The following is a 26,270-nucleotide window of genomic DNA, read 5'->3' as shown; positions in this document are numbered from 1 at the left end:
GCTGGTCTCAAACTGCTAAGTTCAAGGAATCCACCTGCCTCAGCCTCCCAGAGGGCTAGGATTACAGGTGTGAGCCACCTCGACTGGCCCTGGCTTGGAATTTTAAACGTACAGTTTCTGTTCCTCTGGAACACTGGCAGGGGAGGGAGGCCAGGGTGTCAGTCATTGCTCCATGTTTGTTGTGCTAGCAAAGCACCTGCTCTGTGCCCCACGTGGGCCAATGCAGGGCTGGAGGAGACAGAGCCGATGGTGTCCCCCCACCTAGGGGGAGCGAGCTGCAGTGTGGTAGCCCAGAAATTTAGCCACCTCTAAGGTTAATACTGGGACATGAAGGGGCCAGGGATTTGAAACTAATCAAGGGGGGTTGGTCTTATTTGGGATTTCAGAGAAGGTTGACTGAGAAGGTTCTTTAGGTGGAGACCTGGCAAATTGCACTTTGGCTTTACACAGGGTCAGGGTCTCCATCCAGGCGGGGCCTCAGGCTGCACCTACAGCCGGGCTGGCTCAGTTGGGAAAAGCGCTTCCTAAGCACAATGCCATGCCAGGGTCAAAGGCTAAGAAGACACAGAGATAGGAAGGGGGTTGTCACACCCACCCTTTCCCCTCCCCATGTCCCAGAGCGCAGGCTTTGAGCCCCTCGTGGAAGTTTCTCCCTGTGTGGTACATCTCTTCTGCACACATCAGGCTCCTCACACACATCCTGCTGCTTCCCTTCCAGCCAAAGAGAGATGCCACCTGTACTGCAAGTCCAAGGAGACAGGGGAGGTGGTGTCCATGAAGCGCATGGTGCACGACGGGACACGCTGCTCCTACAAGGACGCCTTCAGCCTCTGTGTGCGTGGGGAATGCAGGGTGAGTGCTGTGAGGCCAGGGCTGTGGCCATACCTCCAAGTCTCAGCATTTGGGGCACCAGCTTCCACTTCCTGGGGTCACTGGGAAGATAGGTGCAGTTCAGCATGCAAAGTGGCAGAAATAGGTCAGGACCAGGGAACACAGGCTCTTAGCAAGTATCAGTTGTCCCTTCCCCAGGCTGGAAGACCTGGGACTCCAGTGTGCCTAGGTTTCACCAGGGAGCCAGGGGCTTCTCCTTAGACACCTAGATTCCACAGGTCGAGGCTGTGCCTGGGAGCATGACTTTTTACAAGGTCCACAGATGATTCTGGTGCACAGGATCCACGAGGACCCTTGTAAAGCAACCCCACATTTGCACTCCATAGACTGTGGGCAGCTTACTCTGGGATCGAGTGGCCAACTGTGGGTCTCATTGATTGATCTCAATTTGTAAAAACGCCCTGTCTTGTTTTTCTTTGTTACTATGTCCTTGGCTTCTGTCTTAGGCCATCACAAGAAACATCTGTGGGCCACTGCTGTGTGCTATAGTAACATGAGCTAGATGCCCCTGAAAACAACTGCTAGGGTTTGTACTGATGGGACTAATTGTAGGACTCACAGAGGCTGATGCTCCCATCCTGAGAACTGGCAGCATCCTCAGGACGCCTCTGGCCGAGAGGCTGGTGGAATGCTGCAGGCACCCCTGGGGAGGGGCTTTGGACTTACTTGGTCACAGGAGGCTGCCCCGAGGATAACCTGGGGGAGGCTGTCAGCTTGATCCTCAGGGAGGCCAGGTCACACAGGTGGCTCAGAGACAGTGAAACCAAATACTCAAAAACAATCATGAGCAATGTCTGCTTCAGGCCCATGCTTGCTCATAGAGGTGACTGAGTGAAGTTAATGACACTGAAAGCAGAATTTATTTTTGCATTTCCCGAGAGAAGGCCCGCATGGCAAGCAGGGCCATGTGGGGAAGCACCAGGGTGGGTCAGGAAGCAAGAGAAGGGGAGAGTCTGGCCAGAGCCTTCACTGGTGCCCCTTGGAAAGAGCCAGGCAGGCAGAATGAAGAGCTCAGGACGGGCCAGTGGGCTTTGGCTTTAAGGTTGGTCTCTATTTGTGGGACGTGACCCTGGGATGAAAGTATTGGGTTGGTGTGTGAATGAGATAAAAGGGTGTTTGAGGTCTGCCTGGGGGTTGGCATAAGCAGGGTATGTCCCCAGCTGGCCTGGTACCATCTCTCATCATTGGCTAGCCCTGGGAGGAGTAGTCTCTCCCCAGCCAGAGAAAATTTTAAGATGTCAAAATATCATAAGATACAGGAAGTTTTAAAAAAACAAAAACATAATTAACACAGGTAGTAAACATGGGAAACATTTAGTAGTTGCAGTAACTCTAGTTGCAGCTGTGATCATGGTTGCAAATCTAACAGTTAAGAGCAGTAAGTCCCTATGTCAATGGGCGTGGCTGTTACTTCACTCCTGACAATGATACATAAAGAAGCCGGGTGTGGTGGCTCATGCCTGTAATCCCAGCACTCGGGAGGCTGAGGTGGGTGAATTGCCTGAGCTCAGGAGTTCAAGAGCAGCCTGAGCAAGAGCAAGACCTCATCTCTATTACAAATGGAAAAACTAGCCTGGTGTTGTGGCAGGCACCGAGCTATTTGGGAGATGAGACAAAAGGATCTCTTGAGCACAGGAGTTTGGGGTTGCTGTGAGCTATGATGACACCTTGGCACTCTACTCAGGGTCACAGAGTGAGACTCTGTCTCCAAAAAAAAAAAAAAAGAGTACATTAAATATTTTGTTAGTGGTGATTTTGATGGATAACAGCAGGTGGCTAGATTTTGCATAATTAGAAAACATGTATTTATATACAGTCATGTGTCACTTCACGACAGGTATAGATTCTCAGAAATGTGTCCTTAGACAATTTCATCATTGTACATGCGTCACAGAGGCACTTGCACAAACCCAGATGGAATAGCCTCCTGCCCAGCTGCAAACCTGTACGGCATGTGACTGGCTCAAGGCAGCAGGCAGGTGTAACACAATAAGTGTTTGTATATCTAAACATATCTGAGCATGGAAAAGATGCAGTAAAAAGATGGTATTATGATCATATGGGACACCTGCTGTTTATTTGGTCCATTGTTGACTGAAATGCAGTTATCCAGCAAATGATCGTATGTCATATTGCAAAAGATGGACAACACTGGAGACAAAAGGAAATGTTAAAAACACACAAAGGGGGCGGTGCCTGTGGCTCAGTGAGTAGGGTGCTGGCCCCATATACCGAGGGTGGCAGGTTCAAACCTGGCCCCGGCCAAACTGCAACAAAAAAATAGCCAGGTGCTGTGGCAGGTGCCTGTAGTCCCAGCTACTTGGGAGGCTGAGGCAAGAGAATTGCCTAAGCCCAGGAGGTGGAGGTTGCTGTGAGCTGTGTGACGCCACGGAACTCTACTGAGGGCGATAAAGTGAGACTCTGTCTCTACAAAAAAAAAAAAAAAAAAAAAAAAACCACAAAGGAAATGGGCAGTAATAAGAATAACTATCAGTCTGAATGACACATGATTGTGAAACTCTTCTTTTAAAATAATCTAATATTGGGTCAAAAAATAGCATCCAAGTGGGGGCTGTCAATTAGTGGATAACAAAACACAACAGTTCAGGTAGGTTACAAGTAAGATGACATCAAAGATGTGTCAAGAGATCAAAGAAATGTTCCTTTGTGCACACACACACACACACACAAACAGCAGGGAACCGAGAGAATTAAAGTGCTAAATGAGGTCAATGAGGTCATTCTGATTTAGTAAAGGACACAATATGCTACCTTGTCAAGGCAATAACATGCATCAGATGTTATGTAAAAACTGCTGTAAAAGGGGGTAGATAGAAATAAACTGGCGTATTCCCTGTCTCTGATAACTGACAGATGGACTGTGCGACAGGCAGCACAGCAGCCCTCATTAGGACCTCATTAGCTGTGCACTCCCACCCCTACCCCTGACCATGGCTACCCCTCAGGACCAACTTATTCCACATTGACTTGCACTGATGCCCAATCCAAGCCTTCAGCCTCCTCCGGTCTCTAATGGTGGCCAGCAGTGGTCATGGTTATGCAGAGCCACTTGGGACACATGGCCTTCCCCGTCCTGAGCTCACACTGGCCTAGTTAGCCCCATTAGGGTGCAAGGCGAGATTGCAGGCCAGTGGAAGGTTCCAGGTCAGGGGGAAGGACCCAGCCCTCACTGGCCTTTTCTACTTGGTTAACGTGTTGGCATCACCACCGCCTTAGTTCAGGTCCAGAATGTTCCAAGTCAGGACAATGCTTCCCGGGGCCTTGGTGGGCCACACGACCAGAGATGAGCCAATAGGTGTCCAGACAAAAAAACTCCTGTAGGAGGCAGGAATAGTCCTCTTGACCCAGGGGTGTCCAATCTGTGGTCTGGAGGCTGCCTGCTGATTTTGTGAGAATTTTTTTTTCCACGTGTCTGTGGTGTCAGATATCACGAAAAGTATGCTTGGACCTTTCTTTTGCTCATCAGCTTTTGTGAGTGTTTGTATATTTAATGTGTGGCCCGAGACAATTCTTTTTCCAATATGCAGCAGAAAAGAAAACAGATTGGACACCCCTGACTGATCTCAGAAATAACAAAAGATAAAAACAAATGTGTCTTAGAACTGAGGGAAGATGGTGACAGGCCACTTTGTTATCTCTCTCTCTCTCAGGGTGTTCCAGGATCAAGCAGTTTATTTGCTCTGTTTTCTTTTTGCTCTTCTTCTTTCACTCTTAGGACAAAACCAGGGCTACTGTTTGGAAACATAGCATGTGGCTTCATTTTTTTGCTTTGTCCCAATATCCTCCTCCTTTTCCAGGAGTTGAATTTCCTGTTAAGTGTCTCCGGTTGTAAACTGGCTCCAAGCTTTTGAGAATGAGCACGTGGATCAGTGAAGAACTCCTAAGTCAGGGTTGACGCTCACTAAGGCAGTGGTCTCACATAGCACCTGCCATCATGGGGACTTTGCCAGTGCTGCTGGACTTGCTGACACCTGTGGACACATTCTGACCTACCTGCCTTGTGGCTACTCTGCAGGCAGAGAAACTACTGGGAACCTGGGAACTAATTCCTCTCACATTAGAGGCAAACCCTCTCCAAGGGAGTATGCAGTCGTTGCCTGAAAAGGGCCTTCACCCCCTCCCTCCCTTTCCTCCTTCACCTTTTTTCCTCCTCAGCATCTTCTCTATCCCTCACTGAGGACATACTCATCTCCCCTCACCTTCACAAGCCCTCCAGTGGGGCCAAGAAACCCTCAATGACAATCTGAGCGACTCACCCTCCAAGATTATGCAACCAAGAGGTAGCAGTTCCATGCTTTCTAGTGGCAGCCAGTGCTTTTCTGGTCCCAGTATATCATGTTTCCTCTCTTTGGTAATTTTTTCCCTCAGGCATCATTAAAACAAATATGAGAATGTTTGTCTAATGGATTGTTTTGCACTGATCCAGCCTATGATCCAGCTTGAGCAAGAGTAAGACCCTATCTCTACAAAAAGTAGAAAAATTAGCCAGACATGGTGATGCACACCTGTAGTCCAGCTACTTGGGAGGCTGAGGCAGGAGGATCATTTGAGCCCAGGAGTTTGAGGTTGCAACTGAACTGTGATGAGACCACTGTACTCTAGCCTGGGCAACAGAGCAAGACCCTGTCTCAACAACAACAAAAAGCTTATGTTAAAATATAGATCAATAAAACCAAAAGATCATGAACTTCTTCCTATCCACACATTGACAAATGCTTTCCAAGGTCTAGCGCCACTGCCCTTAAAGGTTCTTATAAGACAAAAGTCAGAAATCAACGAGCAAAGGGGAAGGAAGTGATGATGGGGTGGTAGGAGGGTATTTAAGGGAGAATTGGCTCTGAGCTTCCTGGCCTTCAGGCAAAGAGGAAAACCTGTGTTGCTATCCCACAGTCTAGGACAGCCATGTGGAACAGACTGGCTCAGAGGAGAGGCTGTCTTCTCTGCTTAGGTCTGAGAGAGGTTGGTCTGGGCATCCGGCAGTATGCTGAAGGTCACTGATAAGCAGAGGCTGCTCCCATGGAGCTTCCATGGGTCTGGGAATGGGATGCTATCAGGCTTTCAAGGAATGAAATAAAGAACCCATCTTAGTCCATTTTCTGTTACTGTAACAGAATACTATAGATTGGGTAATATATAAAGAAAAGAGATTTATTTACCTCATGGTTTTAGGGGAGGGTGAGAAGTCCAACAGCACAGCACAGGCATCCATCAAAGGTCATCCCAGGGTGGGATGGAAGGAAGGCAGAAGCAGTATGAGAGACAGAGGGAATCTGGAGTCTTTTTTATCAGGAACACATTCCCTGGGTAAGGGCATCAATCCACACATCAGGACCACCTTCCTGACCTGATCACCTCTTAAAGGTCCCAGCTTTTACTACTGTTACAATGGCAATGAATTTCCAACATGAGTTTTGGTACATTCAAACCATTCAACCACAGCAGAACCCAAAGATGTTATTGCCTCGACCAGGTAGCAAAGGAACACCCCCACTCTGTGCAGAATGATGCTAGTTACCAGAGTGGCATGGTTGAGAGGACCAACTCTTGCCACTTCCTGCCCAGACAACCTCAAGACAGACTAACAGGGCAGTGCCTGTGGCTCAGTGGGTAGGGTGCCAGCCCCATATACTGCGGGTGGCAGGTTTGAACCTGGCCCCGGCCAAACTGCAACAAAAAAATAGCCAGGCATTGTGGCGAGCACCTGTAGTCCCAGCTACTCAGAAGGCTAAGGCAAGAAAATCACCTAAGCCCAGGAGTTGGAGGTTGCTGTGAGTTGTGACACTATGGCACTCTACCAAGGGCAATAAAGTGAGACTGTCTATTAAAAAAAGAGAGAGACAGACAGACTAAAGAGAACATTGTATCCTTGGGGGCAGAGCAAAGCCTGGGGACATCTAGGCCTACCTTTGGGTGGGCGCCCTGGAGGGGCCCTTTCTGGGGCTGTGCTGTGTGGATGACCCAGGATAGAGAGCGACATGGAGGTACCAAGGCTCAGCCTCTGACACATGCCCAGAGGCTGGCTGAGCTGTGCCAGAGCCGTCTTGGGAAAGTAACCCTATCAACAGGTTACACTTCCCAGATTCGGGAACTGTAGCACAGTGAGACCAGGTGGCTCACTCAGGGCACACGGGGTCTGTCTTGCTCCAGAGCCTAATCTCCTTCCTCTGTGTCAGGGACTGATTACTGCAGGAAGGGACAGGTTCCAGGAGCCCTGGGGACACACGGGGTCAGGGTCAGGCCAGAGGTGTCTCCAGTGCTCACGGCCCTCTCTCTCTGCAGAAGGTAGGCTGTGATGGGGTGATCGGCTCCAGCAAGCAGGAAGACAAGTGTGGCGTGTGCGGAGGGGACAACAGCCACTGCAAAGTGGTCAAGGGCACATTCACACGCTCGCCCAAGAAGCATGGTGAGTGAGCCTGTTTGCCTGGGACCTAAGTCTCTGCGGCACCTCATGCCTGACTTGTCTTTGGGGCTCTGTGTGGGGTTGTGACTTATTCTTGGGGTCTTGTCCTGGGAGGGTGAAGCAGAGGGAGAACTCTAAATCAGGACAAGGGAGAATGGAGGCTCAGGTCACAGGGGACACCGCTGGGTTTGGACATTAGGGCCCTCCCAGTCCTCCAGGGACACTCAACTGGCCTGTCTGTCCCTGGCTCACTCCCTCTCCCTTCCTGCCCCCAGCTGGCTATTAGTAGAGTTTTCCTGGACTAGTCAGAGTAGCCTGTGTCCTGAGGTACAGTAGGTCTGTCCCTATAGGGCCACAGGAGGGGGCTGGGGAATGCGGGGTCCCCAGCCACGATGGGCTCTGAGAAAATAGCCGTCTAGGTGAACCTCATTCTAGAGCAGTGCCCTTCCTGGCCTCCTTCTAAAGCAGTGCCCTTCCTCTGGGAAGGCCCTCAGCAGCTGGCTGCTCCTTCCTGGGCCTTGGCCAGCATGCCTGTGAACTGAGGAAAAGCCACTTTAGTCCGCCTCTTTTAGAAGAGGGCCACAGAGCAAATACATGGGGCCGGGCTCAGCTCATTTTGAGGAAGGCATTTGTGCTCAGAGGGGCCTCACCACAGCCCCCAGGAATGTAGTGTCTTCAGTTTGCAGACAAACGCTGAAGTCCAGAGAGCTTGCTGAGGGCCTCCCTCCCAGGGGTGGCATTTTAGGTTTATGCCCTTGGTTGACTCAGAGGCTGGGGTTCCTGCCTGAGTTCTCAGTGGAAAAGGCTGAGGGAGCACCTGGGATTTGGTGATGGACAGAAGGGCCATGACAAGAAGTGCCACCAGTGCTGGGCTGCAGCCCATGCCAAACACAGCTACTCTCCTGGTGGCCCCTCCCCAGGGCAGCGGTCAGAGGCTGAGAAACACTGGGCCTTGCAGGCCCCACACTGGAACTGCCTTCACTGGGGAGGCTGCCTTGCACTGTCTGAATTAGAGAGGCCTCTTCTCTTCTCATTTGGCTTTGTCTTCCCACATCCAAACAAAGGTCTCATCAAGATGTTTGAGATCCCTGCGGGAGCCAGACACCTGCTCATCCAGGAGGTGGATACCACCAGCCACCATCTGGGTGAGTCTCAGAGCCAGACAAGTTGGTGTCCTCAAGACCTGGCTGTTCTGAGGTAGGCAGATGTCAGGGGTCAGAGGCCTGGACTGTACAGCTGGAACCTAAGCTGCAGAATCCCTGCTGCTACCTGTTCCTTGGGCCAGCCCACCTGGGGCCTTTTCTGGGGTCTTCCCCCTGTAGAGAGGCCAGGGTTTGAGATCAGAGGGCTACACCTGGCAGTGGCTATGAAGGGACATGTGTCCAAGACAGGCCATGCCCTGAAGCCAGCAGAGTGGTAACTCCCTGTCTCCTGGTGTCCAGGTCAAGGTGTGTAGGCTCCTGCTTTTTGGGAGGCAGTCAGGGTCCTGTGCACCCTCCATGCCCATACTAGGACTGGAGAATGGACTCACACAGTGTAGTGACATATTTTTAATTCATTTAATTTTAAATTCAAGAGATTATACCTCTAGTACCTCTTGAAAGTAGGGGTAGTCTGATACCTCACAGTTGCCTGGGACCCTTCTCTGGTGCTCCACCCATCCTTACCTCCTCTCCAAAGGTGCTGGGGACCACTGGGGTTCCTGGACAAGTCCTTTGCCCAATCTGAGCCCTATCCTTGTCCCTACCCCTGGAGGCTGGACTGGGTCAGAGGATCCCAAGCTGCTGCACTCCAGCCCAGGGGCAGCATGTGGCAAATATACCACTCATTGGTACTCGTTTGCTCTCTTATTTTAAGAGTTATCTTTGTGTTGCTACCTTAAGTACAAACCCAGTACTACTTACCTTAACATAAAAGTCAATTCCCAAACAAAAAGACACCTATGTCCCAAAGCTATTTCCTGCCTGAAGTCCCTAGAGTGCAGGCCACTCTGCGGGAAGGGGGTGAGTGCTGGGGAGGAGTCAGAGGCTTTCTGCCTGCTGTGGGCACAGCTGCAGGGGGTTTGTACAGGGGCTGATTTTCTCACTCATGCCCTGCCTATGGCCCCTGTGAAGTTACCCAGAAGCCCCCAGTAGCCACCTTCCCCACTGCAGGACGTGTGGTCCCCTGATCAGCCAGGGTCTCAGCTCTTAGATGGTCTGCAGAGGCCCAGGGGCCCCCAGCAGGCCAAGCCTCTTTGGTGGTCATGGTGGGGGTATGGAGCTACTAGAGCCTCAGCCTGGCCATGGTTACTGAAAGGATGGGGAGACCCTGCTACTCAGGGGACACGGGCTCACCCCTGTGGCCCCTACCCCAGTAGGCCCTATGCCCTTACGTCCAACAGATGCCCTGCTCCCTCTCCCAGCTGCCTCACCCTGCATCCTGCCTGTTGGCCACTATCCAGCATCCACCAAGTGGTCTGAACAGACAATGGAAAATGCCTTGACAGCTGCCTGGTGGGGGTAGATCCAGGAAAGGGCAACAGGGTTGGGAGGTGATCTGGATTCAACAGGGCATCAAAAGGCAGGGTGGCTCCCAGAACAGGTTGGGTGTCAGTGGCACAGGTGGATGCTAGGAGAGGCAGCTGGGAGATAAGGGGATGTGCTGCCCATAACTCCCCCAAAGTCCAGCACACTCTGCAACCTGCCCTTAGCCCTGGGGTGACCGCAGTAGGGAACTTCCTCTTGCCATGCTCAGCTGTCAAGAACCTGGAAACGGGCAAGTTCATCTTAAATGAAGAGAATGACATGGACGCCAGCTCTAAATCCTTCATTGCCATGGGTGTGGAGTGGGAGTACAGGGACGAGGACGGCCGGGAGACACTGCAGACCATGGGCCCCCTCCATGGCAGCATCACTGTCCTGGTGAGTTGAGACCAGGTGGGGCCCACCACCTCCTTGCTGCCTAGGCAGGGGTATAGGCACCCCTGGGGAAGGGCTAGATGTCAGGAGCCCTGTACCTCCCACACTCTACGGGCTGTGGTTTGCACGGTCCCTTTGGCCTGCCTTTTGCACCCCAGGTCTCCAGTGCTGTGTCATAGCCAGAAAGGGACATGGGCGCACAAATCAGGGCTCTGGGCCCTGCATGACCCCCCGGGTGACCTTGGGCATACTGTGTTTGATAAGGCTTCATGTCCCTCTCTGAATATCATTCATGTTTGCTCACACATAAGATCACACTGAAACCCTTTGACACCCTGGGAAGGAGCATTCAGGACCCAGGAAGTTAGTAGATGATAAGCCCCAGCCCACACTGGACACGTCTCTAAACAGAATTAGACTTCAGATCTCCTGGGTCCAGGACCACAGGCTGCTCCTGGCTACTAAGGGGATTGGATTTTCAAATCACTTTTTATGTGTCAAAAAATGTAAACATACAGCTAGGGCTCCAGCATCCTGGACCCCTCCCCAGGTGAACACGCTGGGGGAGTGTTCAACCAGCCTGCCCCTCACTATGTATGAAGGCGCACCTATGTGCAGGCGTGGCAATGGCCATGTGTGCTCTGTGTCCACTCTTCTCTCCCACCTGCAGCAACCCTCACCCCTAGCACAGCCTTTGGTGACCCACTTGCCTCAGTGCATGTACAGTCGGCCCCTACTGCCTATGGGTTCTGTATCTGCAAATGTGCCTGTTTGGTAACATTCATCCCACACTCCCAAATGGACACTCACAGAACCGTGAAAAATTTGAGTCTCCTGATGTGCATGTCCCCAACTTAGGTGGAACAACTCAGTGTGCTGCTCCCTTGATTCAGCTCTCAGACCATAAACAACTGTCATTTTCTAGGTTTATTTAGTGTCCCATATTTTTGTGCTTGGTGGGGGGTGTAAAACTTCCCCTGAGCCTACTGCTAATGTGCCAGGTAGTGCTCCAAGCCCAGATGGTGTGGTACGTCTCATGGAGAACGTGTGTGTGTTGTAAGCTGCACTGAGGCCTGAGTTATAGCACTGTCAGCGGTGAGTTTGATGTTAATGAATGAAAAATATATATTAAATAAAGTGTCTTTAAACAGAACACACATAAAACAAGGTTATACACAGATCGGTTTGACAAAAGCGTTATGACCAGAGGCTCACAGAATCCAGCCCCGTATTCTCTTGGAGTAACAGTTCAGTGCTCATGAATTCAGGGCTTGGGGAGACTTTCTAGGACATAACCACCATGAATAACATGAATAATCATATGTATTCCTTGGGCTAATGTGCCTAAACTGGCTGCAAAGGAAGGGAGGAGAGCGGGACAGACACACTCACGCCATCTTGGGTGGGCACAGGTCATCCCCAAAGGAGATGCCCGGATCTCACTGATGTACAAATACATGATCCACGAGGACTCGCTCAATGTCGATGACAACAATGTCCTTGAAGATGACTCTGTGGTCTATGAGTGGGCCCTGAAGAAGTGGTCTCCCTGCTCCAAGCCCTGTGGTGGAGGTGAGGGGTTTTCTCAGAGTTGGGGCCCTGCGTGACATCAGGGTGACCATGAGGAGGTGGGGAGCATCTCTGGGGTGGGGCCCCATCTGAGCAGAGTGTGGAGCTGGCACTGCAGTCCTTGAGGAAGTCTGGCAGAAAAGGAGGGGTTTTCAGGGGCAGGGCTTTCTGAGCAGATGGTACTGACCTCTGGGCCTGAGGTCAGTGAGCCTGAGCACGGACCAGGAATGAGAAAATTGGCCACATGGAGCTGGGGAGCATTGGCAGGGATTTTACCTCGGTGGACAAGGGCCTAGCCAGGTTAGGAGGTGCCAATGGGTAAGCAAGAAGGATGGGTGCTGGGGCATCAGGCCAAAGGCAGCAGAAGACCATGCCGGCATGGCCTATCTCAGTGTGGGAGGGCTAGGCCAGCCTTCAGGAGGTTCAGGGACAAGGGACAGGGCATAGCAAGACTTGGGAGTACTGGAGACACCCTGGGGAGGCCTCTCCCTCCCTCTGTTCATTCAGAACAGCCTTGCAGACCTTCCTGGGTCAGGGCTGGGTGCAGAGGGGTCCCATCTGCCCTAGACCTCAGACAGCCCACAGTTGGGTGGGACATGGGACGTACAGAGGCACAAGATGCTGTGGTCTGTCCACTGTGCTCACTGCTCCTGGGGGTCAGGTGAGATAGGAGACAGGTGGCCGAGACAGACCTCCTTGGGATGCTGGGCTAGACCCCACACCTACAGGATCAGGAGGAGCTCACCAAGGGAGGGGGACACAGATTGGCACAGCTACCTGGAAAGGTCCTCTTCAGGGACCTACCCAGGCGGATAGTGCCCTCACCTTTTGCTGTGCCTCCAAGTCTCGCCCAGATGTCATCAGCATGTCCTGGTGATTCTCCCTTCTGCGTGTCTCCTGGACCCATCCGATCTTCTGTTCTCGTCCTCCCAGACACCCCCTGGTCCTGGCACCTTCCTTCCAACTAGTGTGTCCAGTCTGGCCCCCAGAGTGGCCTTTTAAAGGAACACATCAGACTGTTTCTCTTCCTGGTGCCATAGTCTTCAGCTGCTCCCTCTGCTCTTAGGATAAAAAACAAATTTCTCCTCATGGAGAATTTGCTGATATCTCCTGGCATGTTGACACTCCTTCCTGTCCCTTGTTCCCCAGGCCCTGGCCCATTGACCTTGGGTGCTGCCCACCTCTGTAAGGACTCCCCACTAATCAGCGCCACCCCTTTTTCTGCTTCTGGGATGCCCCCGAAGCCCAGGTTGGCTTAGATTTGTCGCCTTTTTGTCTTCCCCACTAAGCTGAAGCTTCACAGTTTCTGTACCGTTTACCTGCCAGCTCTGTCACTCTGCTGTGGGGGCTGCCCTGGGCACTAGCACTGTAGGGTATGGAGCAGCACCCTGCCCCTGCTCACTGGGTCCCAGGAGCACCCCACCCAGTTATAACAACTAGACACCACCCTGCTGGAGAAAACTGCCCCAGCTGAGAACTGCTGCACCCATAGCGCAGAGGGAGGAAGCGAGTAGGCCGCGTGTCCAGGTCTTGGCTCTTGCCGGCCCCCGTGCACACTGAGTCACAATGAAGCAGGTGCCTAAGAGACAGGGAGGAGACAGGGCTCCACACCAGCCAGAACACAGTAATGGGACAATGGGAGAGTCCAAGGAGAAGACCTACAGGGAGAAGGTGTCCCTTCTCTATGCTATCTGGCCCCCTCCCTGGGTTCCTCTCAGCTCCCCTCCAGATTCTGGGCCCAGCCCAACTTTCTACAATCGTCTCAAGGGTGGGGAGGAGAACAGGGTAGGGACTGCAGGCCACAGACTGGAGCCCACCCCTCATGCCTCCTTGGGGGGCTTGCCACCCCATAGAGACCCCTTGAGCTCTCTTCTGCAGGGTCCCAGTTTACCAAGTATGGCTGCCGCCGGAGGCTGGACCACAAGATGGTGCACCGTGGCTTCTGTGCTGCCCTCTCAAAGCCCAAAGCCATCCGCCGGGCATGCAACTCACAGGAGTGCTCCCAGCCTGTGTGAGTGCCTCCAGGCTCAGGGTCCCACTCTTTGGGGAGAGGGCCTCCCATGAAGGGAGGTATGGGATCTGAACCTCTGAGTGACTCTGGGCTTTGCATGGCCTGGGGCATGGAATGGGGTCTTTCTCACCATGTTTCATGGAGCCTGAGATGCTGCAAGTCAGAAGGTCAGAAGGTGAACCCTAGCTTCAGACCTACTAAACCAGTAATATGTGTCTTAGAAATGACAAGTGGTGGCTCGGCACCTATAGCTCAACGGGCTAAGGCGCCAGCCACGTACACCTAAGGTGGCGGGTTCAAATCCCCAGCCTGGACCTGCCAAACAACAATGACGGCTGCAACCAAAAAATAGCAAAATAGCCGGGCGTTGTGGCGGGCGCCTGTGGTCCCAGCTACTTGGGAGGCGGAGGCAAGAGACTCGCTTGAGCCCAGGAGTTGGAGGTTGCTGTGAGCTGTAATGCCACGGCACTCTACCCAGGGGGACAGCTTGAGGCTCCTGTCAAAAAAAAAAAAAAAGAAATGACAAGTGGTGATGTCCAGATGGGGAAACTGAGGATTAGAGATCCAGGGCTGGCTCCTGGTCCTTAAATGCTTCCTAAGCAGGGCTTTGATACTCAGGACCTGGGGTTTGGTTCTGCTGGACTTTTGCAGAGTCCTGAGAGGAGAAGGTGGTTGGTAACTAGGTAGGTAGGGGGCAGGGTGCTGAGAGAGTCCACATAGCTCTTGAGTTCTGCCCTGAAGGACTCAAGATGTCAGTAGGTGGCAGGGTCAGGGGCCTGAGAAGGGACTGGAGGCAGGCAAAGCTCTTCAGGCTGGGTCTCCCCCCGCCACTGTCTCCAGCAGTGGACATGTGAGGGATTCATCATGAGTAGGACCTGGGGCAGCTGAGCCTAGTTTCCCCTCTGTGCAAGCCTGCATGGCTGGTGTCTTTATGAAAATAGAAAATGTACACCAGGGAGGGGAGGAGGCTGCTTTCTTTCTGTTCTTGCTGCCCACCTGCAGGGAGTGATGCTGGAGTTCAGCTGGGCTGGCTCCTTGGGGATGACAGGAGGCCTGACTGTGTGCCACTCTGCTCTGGCAGGTGGGTCGCAGGCGAATGGGAGCCATGCAGTCAGAGCTGCGGGCGGACAGGCATGCAGGTGCGCTCTGTGCGCTGCATTCAGCCACTGCACAACAATACCACCCGCTCTGTGCATACCAAGCACTGCAATGACGCCAGGCCTGAGAGCCGCCGGGCCTGCAACCGTGAGCTCTGTCCTGGTCAGTGGCGGGCTGGTCCTTGGTCCCAGGTAAGCAGTTCCCCTGGCCCCATACCCTTGGCCTTCACACTGAGTTTGGGTGGAACTGAGGTGGCCAGGGCATTCCACTTTGGCACCTGGGCCTGGACACAGCTTCTGTCATGGGCCATGTCACATGGGTTTCAGAGCATGAGTGGGTGCTGTGTGGTCAGTGCTCTGGGAGACCACTAGAATGTGTGTGCTTAGTGCATGGGCATAATGTGTGCTCAGGGCTGCTGGATAGCAGATAATAGGAGGTCTGGGGTCTCATCTCACAGGCTTGAGGGGCCGCTTAGAAGGCAAGCCAACCTCACAGGAGGGGAGGGAAGCTGGGGAACGGGGCTTAGACTTCTGCTTGAAAGAATAAGAGTGGGCTTGGCGCCTATAGCTCAACCGGCTAAGGCACCAGCCACATACACCTAAGGTGGCGGGTTCAAATCCCCAGCCCGGACCCGCCAAACAACAATGATGGCTGCAACCAAAAAATAGCCGGGTGTTGTGGCGGGCGCCTGTGGTCCCAGCTACTTGGGAGGCGGAGGCAGGAGACTCGCTTGAGCCCAGGAGTTAGAGGTTGCTGTGAGCTGTAATGCCATGGCACTCTACCCAGGGGGACAGCTTGAGGCTCTGTCTCAAAAAAAAAAAAAAAGAAAGAAAGAATAAGAGTGGACTGAAGGGCCAGAGAGCCAGCTCTGGGGGTAGGAGCTGAGCCTCAGCCAAGGGCAACCAACAGGCCTGATGTGTCAGGGGGTCCCTGAGATCACCCTCAGTTTCAACAATCCATAAGAATTCACAGGGTGCAAAATTTGTTGTACTCACAGCTGTAGTTTCACACAGCAAAGGGATACAGTGGAATCAGCAATGGGAAAAGACACATGGGGCAGTCAGGAGGAAATCAGGCACATGCTCCCAGGTGTCTCCTCTCAGTGGAGTCACATGGGACACAATCCCCAAGCACCCACGTGTGGCAGGACGGGTGAAGGGGTGCCAACCAAGGAAGCCCACCAGAGCCTGTACATCCAAGGTTTTCACTGGGGGCCACATATGTATTTAAAGCCCATGTGACTGACCTCAAACCCCAAAGGGAAAGCAGGTATTGCCCATAAATCACGTTGTTGGTATGAACTACTTGAACCAGCTGCTGTGGTATGACTCAAGGCCTCAAGGGCGCGAAAACCCTCTTAACATAAAGAACCTTCCATGAGCTTGGTTTCCAGGAGCTTTACAAGAGCAGTCCTGAAAACAGGCCTTTGTTGGGAATGTGCAGGGTTTGAACAACCCATGTCTGCTGAATCAGTCCTTTCTTGAACACATGGCTGGGAGTGAATGCTCCTTTTGGCCCATCCCTGGCAGGGTGGCTGGAGAGGTCAATGAGAGCACCAGTGGTAGAGTCATGAGCTCAGGGGTGCCTGTCAGAGCCTCCTGGGCTTGGTCAGAGCTTTGCCAGTGGCCCCCAGGCCACAGCAGCCAGAGAAGGGAGCTCTCATTGAGAACATGGGAGTGCCACCCATGCTAGCCTCTGAATATTTGTGCTAACTCACATCAGTTCAAAGAGATGGGCATGTGTGAGTCTCCTTTAGAGCTCCAGGAGATTGGGCATCCCCTGAGGGAGCGGCAAGACAGCCTCTACCTGTGCTCTACCCCACTGCCATGTCACATGTATGGGGAGTGTGTCCTTTCTAGCTCTGCTTGACAGCGTGGGGCTGGCATGGGAGGTGAACCGTGCCCCCTGGTGACTCTCCCCCCTACAGTGCTCGGTAACCTGTGGCAATGGCACCCAGGAGAGGCCAGTGCTCTGCCGCACCATGGACGACAACTTCGGCATCTGCCAGGAGGAGCGGCCTGAGACAGCAAGGATTTGCAGACTTGGCCCCTGTCCCCGTAAGCCCTCTGCTCCCTGCCCCAGCATGCAGCAGCCCAGAGCGAGGAGGCTGGGGGCTACATTCAGGCAGATTTGACTCTTCCCCCAAATTGTCAGGACACAGTGAATGTGGAGAAGCAGAGCACTCTGGGCCAGGGCTGGGCCTTTGCCTGGTGGTCAGTGAAGGGAGTTGGCACCATGACCTCTCCAAGCCAGGCCAGGGGGATGTGGGTATGGAGCTGACTCCCTTCTCTCTGCCCGCATGGCACTGTGTTGGGTGGGTGGACTCCAGCCCCACAGTGACGGCACAGCAGGACTCAGCCGGCTGGGGGGTGTCAGGAACTCATGTGAGTTAGGGGTGCCCTGTGCCCTTAAAGAGAACAACCAGAACTGTGCTCTAACCAGCATGGATGGGCCCAACCTCGTGCCCAAACAGCTGCAGCCCCCTCTCTACTCCCTCTAGGAAACATCTCCGACCCTTCCAAGAAGAGCTATGTGGTGCAGTGGCTGTCGCGCCCAGACCCGGACTCCCCCATCCAGAAGATCTCGTCAAGTAACCGCCCAGTTTATAACTCTGCCTCTGCCCTCCAGTGCATGCCCTGCGCCTTGTGGAGCTTGCCGTGGGCCCCCCTCCTCTCTTTCTATGGGAAGCTCCCTTGACTCCTGAGCACTGTCCAGGTTGATCAGTTTTCTCCCGGGCCTCTGTGCTCGGTGTCTCCTTGGGAGCCTGTGCTGCCCACAGGCCTGGCCAGCCTCACAGAGGCATGGCCTCGGGGCTCCGGCCTCTTGTGTGGGGGCCAGGACCTGGTTGGTGATGGCTTGTAAAGGGGCAAAGATCTGTTGTGGTGCTGGAGGGGCCAGAGGCCACAGTGTGAATGTGACCACTTCGTCGCGGGCAACACCCGTGGGGCCGCCTCCCTCCTGGCTGAGCTGCAGGTCGGAAGTCGGGGGGGACTGGCCGCTCCTTCGCACCTGCCTTCCGTTGGGCGTAGCTGGAGGGGTTCTCTGGGGCGTGCGGTTTTGAGTCGCTGCGCCTTGTGGGGGGACCCACCTGGGTTTCCCGCCATGCCAGGGGCTTCCGGCTGCCACCACTGCTGCTGCTGCTACCTTTTGCTGAGTGTCCTGACTCGTGGAACCGTGGCCTGCTTCCACTCGGCCTTTGCGTCCAGCTCCACAGCCCTCCGCCTGTGCCCTGTCCTCTCAGGGGTCCGGATCAAAGGAGAGCGGCAGGGGGCGTGTCCCTGTGGTGGGACCTCGGGATTCCCCGCACTTACAGTCTCTGTCCATTAGCCCCAATGGCCTTTTCTCATCATGCGCACAACACTCCGTCCATAGGGTTGAACGAGAGAAAGAGAGAGAGAGAGAGTGAGAGAGAGAGACACGGATGTGCCTCACCTACCCGTGTGAACAACTACAGAATTACCTCAATTTTTATTGCTTTTTTGCTTAGAAAAACTATGTAGAAAATGCCTTAAAGTTGAAAGGTAACAGAAACAGCTGCTATTGCCAGCTTCTGAGGGGGGACACGGTCCAGGTAGGAGGCAGTGAAGTGTCAGGGAGCCGTCCAATCCATCCACCTTTTGCCAAGTTTAAGGTTTCCGGAGCCGCAGGGCCTCGCCCCCTCCGCTGAGCGTCTGCGCACTTGGGCCGACGGTCTCTGCGGGAGGAGTTGTCCGTCCCGGACCCGCCTGGCCAGCGGCGCTGACTGTTGCGTGGAGCCCCGCAGGGTGCTCTGACAGCGCGGCCTTACACCGGGAGACCCCCGGGCCCTGCCGAGACCAATGTAGCACACCGCCCCTCCATCAGCCCCTCTGTTAATAGCACCCACCCCTCCGCGGCTCTGATCACTGTTATGTAAATAACCGGTGTGTAACGCTTACTAATCCTACGACTGTTAACTTCCAACTTTGACAAGGCTGTGTGAGCGACTTGCGCGACTGGGGAAGGTGCAATGCGGCCCTGGGCATCGTGCTCTCTGTCTATATGCACTTTGGTTTATCAGGGATATTTTATTAGTGTTTTGTATGTATTTAATGACGTATTATATAGGTTCCATTGTCGTTGCTTTTCTGATTTTTTTATGAGACGTTAGCGTGTGCCAAAGTGACTGTGAAAATGATCTTTTATTTCTACTAATGGTGGAAAGACCTCCTGTCATGCATCCCACAAATAAACTCAATAAAAGTTCCGTGAAACTGGGCGCTTTGCTTGAGTTCAGCAAGCTGGTGGCTCATTTCTCTCACCTTCCCGGCTGGCAAGGCTGGAGAGCTGTGGGGCTCACTCTGTAGCACCGGTTACCCCAATTTCCTATCTAAACGACTTTACTGCGCTATGCTATGTAGATATTTAGCTTCCTTCCTCCAGCAAAAGGCTGGAGCGCCCCGGCCCCGGGAATTTTTCTAAATATGAAAACAACCTGAGAAGACACTTCAGGTGATTTTGACTTTTGAACATGAGTGCCTGGCAACAGTATCTAGGTTCTATTCTCAAGGTTGGCAGGAAAAGGGCCCAAGAGGAGTTTCTACACATGTCTGAGGTCAGAGCCTGTGGAGTTGGAGTGGGAGGCAGCAGTCACCAGTCCCTGGCTCCAGGCTCAGCGCTGGGCCTTAGAACCTGGGCTTCCTGTTTGGGGATGGAGAGGTGGGGGCTGGGCCAGCCCCAGGAGAGCCCTGATGGGGTAGGGGTAAGGCAGCCTAGTCTCCTGGGTAGTGGCCTGCAGGCACTGAGGGTGTAGGTGCTCAGTGGTACCTTCCAGGTCTCCCCAGGTCTGCCCTGGGGAGCAGCAGGGCCTGTGCTCACTCACCTTGCTGACAGTGACCAGAGAGTCAAGGTTCAGCAGGGACCTCCTGACCTGGGACCTGTGCCCTGCCATTAGAAATCTCTCTACTTTTCTGGACCACTAAGAAGGACTCATCTGCCAGGGAGGAGTAAGAAAGTGTGGGAGACCATGAGAGAGAGTCAGCCCAGCATCATGGAGATAGCCTGGGGCACAGGGCCAGGCCTCAGGGGCCAACCTCCAGAGGAGTCATGGTAATTACAGCTGAACTCAGCATGCCCAGAGCTCTAGTCATTAAAAGAAATCACAGCTTAAGAGAGACAGTAACTTTTAAGAAAATTGTGTCTGCCAGTCCTTCATTGATGAGTAGGTAGCAATTTCCTTCTAAAGGGACCCAAGCAAGAGCAGCAGACAGACTGCCCACAGCCCAGTTTCTATGTGCACAAGGGACACTTGAAGTGCCATGGAGGATGTGGGTAGGAGAGTGTCAATCACTTGTTTAATCAGCTGCATGAACTGGAATGCTGAAATGGGTGACTGGGCCCATTTTACTAAGGAAGGAGAACAGAGTATTCTCCATCCCAGCAAAGCCTAGGAGATGGGAGAGGATTAGTGGTGCATAAATGTGGCCTTCATTTCCCCAGATGCTCCCTTCCTGGCTTTCTTCACCCTCCAGGGCCACCTCAGGGGAAAGTCTCACTTGGCACCAGCTTCAGTGTCTCTCACATCTGCTCATGTTCCTCCAACTTTGAGCTTTGCATTAAAGTTTTAAAAAACGTCTTAAAAGACTCCTTTTAAAACTTTTATTTATATTCATGTTTATAGTTACCTTTCTTTACCCCAGCAGTTTTCCATGAATGATAGTGTTATAACGTTTTTTTCTAAAATAAATTTTAAGTGAAAAAAGGAGTGAATTTAAAGGGAATTACGAAGCAAGTAATAGTACAGTAGGTATTCAAATATAGCCAAGATCATGGGAATGGCACACAATGACTTCAGTCTTCAAAAAGTGTGTTTACTCTCAACAACTGATTGTCATTCACAGGAAGACTAAGTCTTGCTAGTTAGCTGCTGCTGGAAATGGCTGAAGATCAAGTATTATAAAACCAGAATTATCTTGGTAGAGTGTTGTCACCAGCTAATGCCTCAGGATACAGCATTTATTTCTCTAGTCAGTGACAACACTTAAACTATACAACCACTTGTGTACTTTTTTTTTTCGGAGGCATGTTCTCACTCTACTGCCTAGGCTAGAGTTCAGTGGTATGATCATAGTTCACTGTAACCTCAAACTCCTGGGCTCCAGCAATCCTCTTGCCTAAGGCTTTCAAGTAGCTGGGACCACTGGCATACGTCAGAAAATCCGGCTAATTTTTGTAGTTTTTATAGAGACAAAATCTCACTATTTTTCCCAGACTGGTCTCAAACTCCCAGTCTCAAGTGATCCTCCTGCCCTTGATCCCCAAATGGTAGGATTATAGGCACGATGCCTTGTCCACTAGTATACTATTAAGAGTGGTTCGTAGTAATTATTTTGAAAAAAAATTTTTTTTCAGTTTTTGGCTGGGGCCCAGCTTGAACCCACCACCTCTGGCATATGGGGCTGGTGCCCTACTCCCTGAGCCATAGGCGCCGCCCTATTTTGAAATTTTTCTAGGCTGCCAAGCTCTTGGCCAGTGCATTTTTTAATAGTTTATTCATTCATTGACTTGTTTTATTTTTAAAAAACTAAGAGCAATACAGCCCACTGCTCAGAGGCAATGAGGCTTGGGAATCCAACATGTAGAACAGGTAGAAGGGGAGCCCAGCACCTGTACCATTGCTGTTTATTCAGCAGACATTCACTGAGCATTTCATTTGTGTCAAGCTCTGATTCAGACTCTTAACCAGGGGTAAGCCAACATTTTCATTAAAGAGTTAAATAGTAAATAAATATTTTGGGCATTGTGGCCCATATGGTCTTTGTCACACCTGCTCAGCTCTGCCAATGTAGTGGGAGAGCAGCCATAGATGGATGAGCAATGCATGGATATGGCTGTGTTCTAATAAAGCTTTAATAAACCAGGTGGAGGGAGGGACTTCGCCCACAGGCTGTAGTTGGCCAATCCCTGCACTAGACTGATGTGATACCTGATTTTCACGGATCCCAACCTAGTAGGGAGACAAATGAGGAAAGTGGAAACACAAGTAACTGTTTAATGCCAATCTTGTTATTATGTGAAGGAAATGTCACAGTGTGGCAGGTTGGCCTCTCTCAGCACCATCAGGCCCAGCTCTTTTGTCAAAGCCTAGGGGGAGGAAGCTGCCCCCGGATCTTACTGAGAGCCCTTCATGTCTCCCTATGCGCTGTGATCAGTGGTTTCACATGTTCAGACTCAGTAGTTCCAGAGACAGGGGTGAGGAGCAGGGGCCAGGATGGGAGCCTTGTGTCCCCCCTCATCCCAACTATAAATAGGACATTCTAATTGTATGTGTATACTGGACATCTGTATAAGAGTTTTATCTGACAGGCAGCACCTGTGGCTCAATGAGTAGGGCACTGGCCCCATATACTGAGGGTGGTAGGTTCGAACCCAGCTCCAGTCAAACTGCAACAAAAAAATAGCCGGGCATCGTGCCGGGTACCTGTAGTCCCAGCTACTCAGGAGGCTGAGGCAAGAGAATCACCTAAGCCCAAGAGCTGGAGGTTGCTGTGAGCTGTGATGCACCGAGGGCGACAAAGTGAGACTCTGTCTCTTAAAAAAAAAAAAAAAAGAATTTTATCTGAGGAAAGTATTTTGCCAGTTTAAAACCCTGTAAGCCACATCTCAGGGTCTTCTGATTTGATTTCTGGAACCTCCTCTTGGCACGAGGCCTGCCAACCCTCCCCACTCTACATTGTGAGCCTGTTTCTTAGTCCCAGTGTTAGGGAGACCTGGGCTTTTCCTGAATGGCTGATGAGTTTTCGTCTTCTTTGCATTGTGGCCCTGTGGCCAGCTGCCTTTCCTCCTTATTTTGGCCACTTAGAAGCTCAGAGCCAAAGCCAAGTCCCCCTCTGACACCTGCTGCTCTGTGTTCCTCATCCCTGTGCTTTTCTATTTAAGACCAAAATCTCCCTGCTTTGGACTTCCTCAGCCATTCATAGTTATCTTTTTCATATTTATACTTTTTTTTTTGTGGTTTTTGGCCAGGGCTGGGTTTGAACCCACCACCTCCAGCATATGGGGCTGGCGCCCTACTCCTTCGAGCCATAGGCGCTGCCCTGTATTTATACTTTTATGCATTCTTTGCTTCACTGTGCTAGGCTCAGGTGGACCATCCAAATGCAGCCTGGGGCTCTGCCCTTCGGAGCTTTCAGGATGATGAAACTGTCTGGAACTGGTCAGCTCATATGTGAGCTTGCCAGCTGAGAAAACGTAGCACCATGAGACCCTGGGCTGCGGGATCTTCCCTCCTCAGGGCAGGTGATGTCTGCCTGGGGAGATGTGTTCCAGCTGTCCCTAAAGGATGTGGGGTGGCAGCCAGAGGCAGAAGAGAGATGCCAGCACATGGTCATAGGGAGCTTAGTGCATAGCAGAGTTCTGAGGCCAGCAGAGGCTGGAGAGATGAGGGGACAGGTCAAGGCCTTCAAATGGGAGTATGTGTGTGACATGGTTGTGTTTTGAGTTAGAAAACAGCATTCTGACTGGAACAGGGTGGCTAAATGAGACAGGGAAGGTATGAACACAGGGGTGAAAGCAGGCTCTTAGCATGCTACAGCTAAGAGGCAGGTTGGCCAGGGAGGAAGAGGGAGAGAGGGGAATGTGGACATAGCTAAGAGTATCTAGGAGGAAACTCAGAGGGATTTGGAGATGACCTGCTGGGAGTGAGGGAGCAGGACGTATGAGGGATACCCGGGTATCTAGCTTGTATGCCTGAAAAGTCATGCCTTGAAGCAGGTGGTGTCGGCAAAGGCCCTGAGCTTGGGCTGGACATGTTGGGTCTCGGGGACCTTTGGGACCCATGGGGGCATAAGGGTGTGTGTCTCATAGCAAATAGTATGTAGCAAAAGTCTGAAGCTTCAGGAGTTTTGGGCTAGTAGCTCAACTGAGTTACCAGTCTTTCAGGGAAAATTACAGGCTGGAGCAGTGGCCATGCAGAAATAGGAGGATGTCAGAACCACTAATCCCTGAGGGGAGGATGGTCTACTTGTCTGTCATTGCAGGAAGTTACAGAAGGCTCGACAACTTCAGCTGTAGATAGCGCTCACTGTGTGTGTTGGTGTGTAGGATGACTGCATAGATGCGGCTCCCATCCAATGCCCACTCTTTCTCCTTCCCTCCCTCTTTCTGTCCTTCCTTCCTTCCTTTCAGCAGGAGATGAAATCAAATAAGGAAAGTGAGGAAAAGGAGGGCACCTCAAGGTGTGTGTGGACAGTAGAGAAACCACACCAGGCAAGTGCTCAGCCCATCAGATCAGTGATCAGGAAATTATAGTGGATCAAATATCTCCTGTGGTCTGACTTATTCTTTCATATTGTATGATGTTTTGAAAGTCATATAAACATTTATTTTGTGGAATGATGTGGTGAGGGGTAGAGATCAGGTCATAATTTAGGGAGACAGACAGTGAAGAGAGAATGAGAGCAAGAAGGGTTGGCTGGCTGGAATGAACTGAGCTACAGACAGAACTGGAGACAGACGGGGGAGAAGATGGCCATATGGAAAGAAAGGGCAGTGGTAGCTTCTGCACAGAGTCAGGGATCTCCATGCAAGCTGACCATGGATGACCAGTTCACATGTGGAAAGGGAAGAGGAAAAAATCCTTCGCTGGCAGAAGGATTAACCTAGGTGAAGGTAGCAAGTTTGTTTGGGAATTGGCCAGAAGCTTAATGGGAAAGGGCCATTGAGTGGAAGGAGAAGTGGCAAGACATGAGGCTTTCAGGTAAATTGAGGCAGGTTTAAGGAAGCCCATACAAGTTTGGGTGATTTTTAATTTCCCCTTAGGCACATTCAGTTACAAAGATCATCAGGGGAGTTGGGGTCAGGATGGGAACAGAGTGGTGGAATGTGATGAGGCCATACCCCTGGCTGTGGAACTTACTGTACTGGGTTTAGGAATTGGTTCCTTTAGGTTTAATTTTGTTAGAGTTAAACAGATTATTGTAGTGTCAAACTCTGCCACAGAATTTCATTGGGGTTACCCCTGGGATGTCAAATGTGAAGATCTGACAAAACCCTGTTATTTAAAATGAGCTTGGAATCACTCCACAAGAACAAAGAGGCTTCATTTCTTTCTCAGACTTTGGGAGATACTGAGACATCCGGAGCCATCCGGGCCTGCTTGGAGGAGGGGCGCTCACAGCTTGTGTGTCAGCACTCCAGGGCCTTGTCCCTGTGTGCTGCCCGCTCTGGGGCTGCTTTGAACTGAACCCACAGACTTTCCTCCTGAGCTCACTTGCCTCTGTGCTGCCTCTGGGCTCTGTCATGTGCCTCCAGCAAACTGCACCTGTGGGGGAGCAGAGGCCCCCTTATCTTGTCCTTTGGTTATTTGTCCCACTTTTCTCTTTCAGAGGGCCACTGCCAAGGTGACAAGTCAATATTCTGTAGGATGGAAGTCTTATCTCGCTATTGCTCCATCCCAGGCTACAACAAGCTGTGCTGCAAGTCCTGTAACCTGCACAACAACCTCACCCGCGGGGAGGACTGGATGGAGCCGCCGCCTGGGAAGCACAATGATATTGACGTGTTTATGCCCACCCTCCCAGGCCCCACTGAGGTCGTGGAGGTGCAGACTTCCCCAGGCCCCCCCCAGGAGGTCCCTCTGAATGCCTCCAGCACCAATGCCACGGAGGACCACCCAGAAACCAATGCTGTAGATGTACCCTACAGAATCCACGGCCTGGATGATGAAGTCCAGCTGCCCAACCTGATCCCTCGACGACCGAGCCCGTATGAAAAGACCAGAAACCAAAGAATCCAAGAGCTGATTGATGAGATGCGGAAGAAAGAGATGCTTGGAAAGGCCTAATAAAGTGGAAAGATAGCAACAATAGCATTTTATTTTTCTTGCTTATAGAGATATTCCATGGGATAGCAAATCCTCTGTCATGAAGATGAAGCCAAAATTCCTGATTCCAAAAGGTTTTGAGAAAACAAAGAGGAGAAGTGATGTAAAAAATGTGGGTGTGAGCACATGACGACTAGGCTAGCATGTGTGCTTCCTGCGATGGAGCTGGGTGTGGCGAGGAGAGGCGCACAGAGGGGAGGGCACGAGGGTGACTCTGGGAGGAATAACCGAGCGGGGATTGGGACTCTTTCTCTCCTTCATGGTGATATGGGACATTTCCCTTCTGTCCCCAGATCCAGGTACCTAATAACTGATCAGCTGCCATAATGGGCACAAGGAAGTAGAGGTTATGAACTGAAACACCCACATAGGCCAGGTAGGTGATGAGGATGAGGGTAGTGGCCAGCTGGGGACTGTGACCATCCAGAGAGCCACATTCACCGAGACCTGATTGTTGGTTCTAAACGTTGCTGCCACTGTGAAGTCTGTATCTCTCTTCTTCCCTGCTCCTGGCCTTGCCACACAGTGTGACTTTTCAGA

At 52.0% G+C, this 26,270-nt stretch overlaps 1 protein-coding gene across 1 annotated transcript in view; it reads left to right on the top strand.

Annotated features, from left to right (window-relative positions):
- ADAMTS2 (ADAM metallopeptidase with thrombospondin type 1 motif 2) overlaps nucleotides 1-25,713 on the top strand; it is a 254,955-nt gene extending 229,242 nt beyond the window's left edge. The window contains exons 12-21 of the mRNA XM_023518769.1: nucleotides 719-852; nucleotides 7,192-7,315; nucleotides 8,377-8,457; nucleotides 10,049-10,215; nucleotides 11,625-11,784; nucleotides 13,660-13,792; nucleotides 14,874-15,081; nucleotides 16,818-16,947; nucleotides 17,391-17,480; nucleotides 25,234-25,713. Of these exons, the coding sequence (XP_023374537.1) occupies nucleotides 719-852; nucleotides 7,192-7,315; nucleotides 8,377-8,457; nucleotides 10,049-10,215; nucleotides 11,625-11,784; nucleotides 13,660-13,792; nucleotides 14,874-15,081; nucleotides 16,818-16,947; nucleotides 17,391-17,480; nucleotides 25,234-25,691 (1,685 nt within the window). The 3' untranslated portion in view covers nucleotides 25,692-25,713. The remainder of the gene's footprint in view (nucleotides 1-718; nucleotides 853-7,191; nucleotides 7,316-8,376; nucleotides 8,458-10,048; nucleotides 10,216-11,624; nucleotides 11,785-13,659; nucleotides 13,793-14,873; nucleotides 15,082-16,817; nucleotides 16,948-17,390; nucleotides 17,481-25,233) is intronic.
- The last annotated feature ends 557 nt before the right edge of the window (nucleotides 25,714-26,270 follow it).

Source organism: Otolemur garnettii, unplaced genomic scaffold, assembly GCF_000181295.1.
Source record: "Otolemur garnettii isolate 467f Iridium unplaced genomic scaffold, OtoGar3 scaffold00146, whole genome shotgun sequence".
Lineage (NCBI taxonomy): Eukaryota > Metazoa > Chordata > Mammalia > Primates > Galagidae > Otolemur > Otolemur garnettii.
The sequence above is the reverse complement of the archived record's forward strand: the minus strand, read 5'-3'. Positions and strand labels throughout refer to the sequence as shown.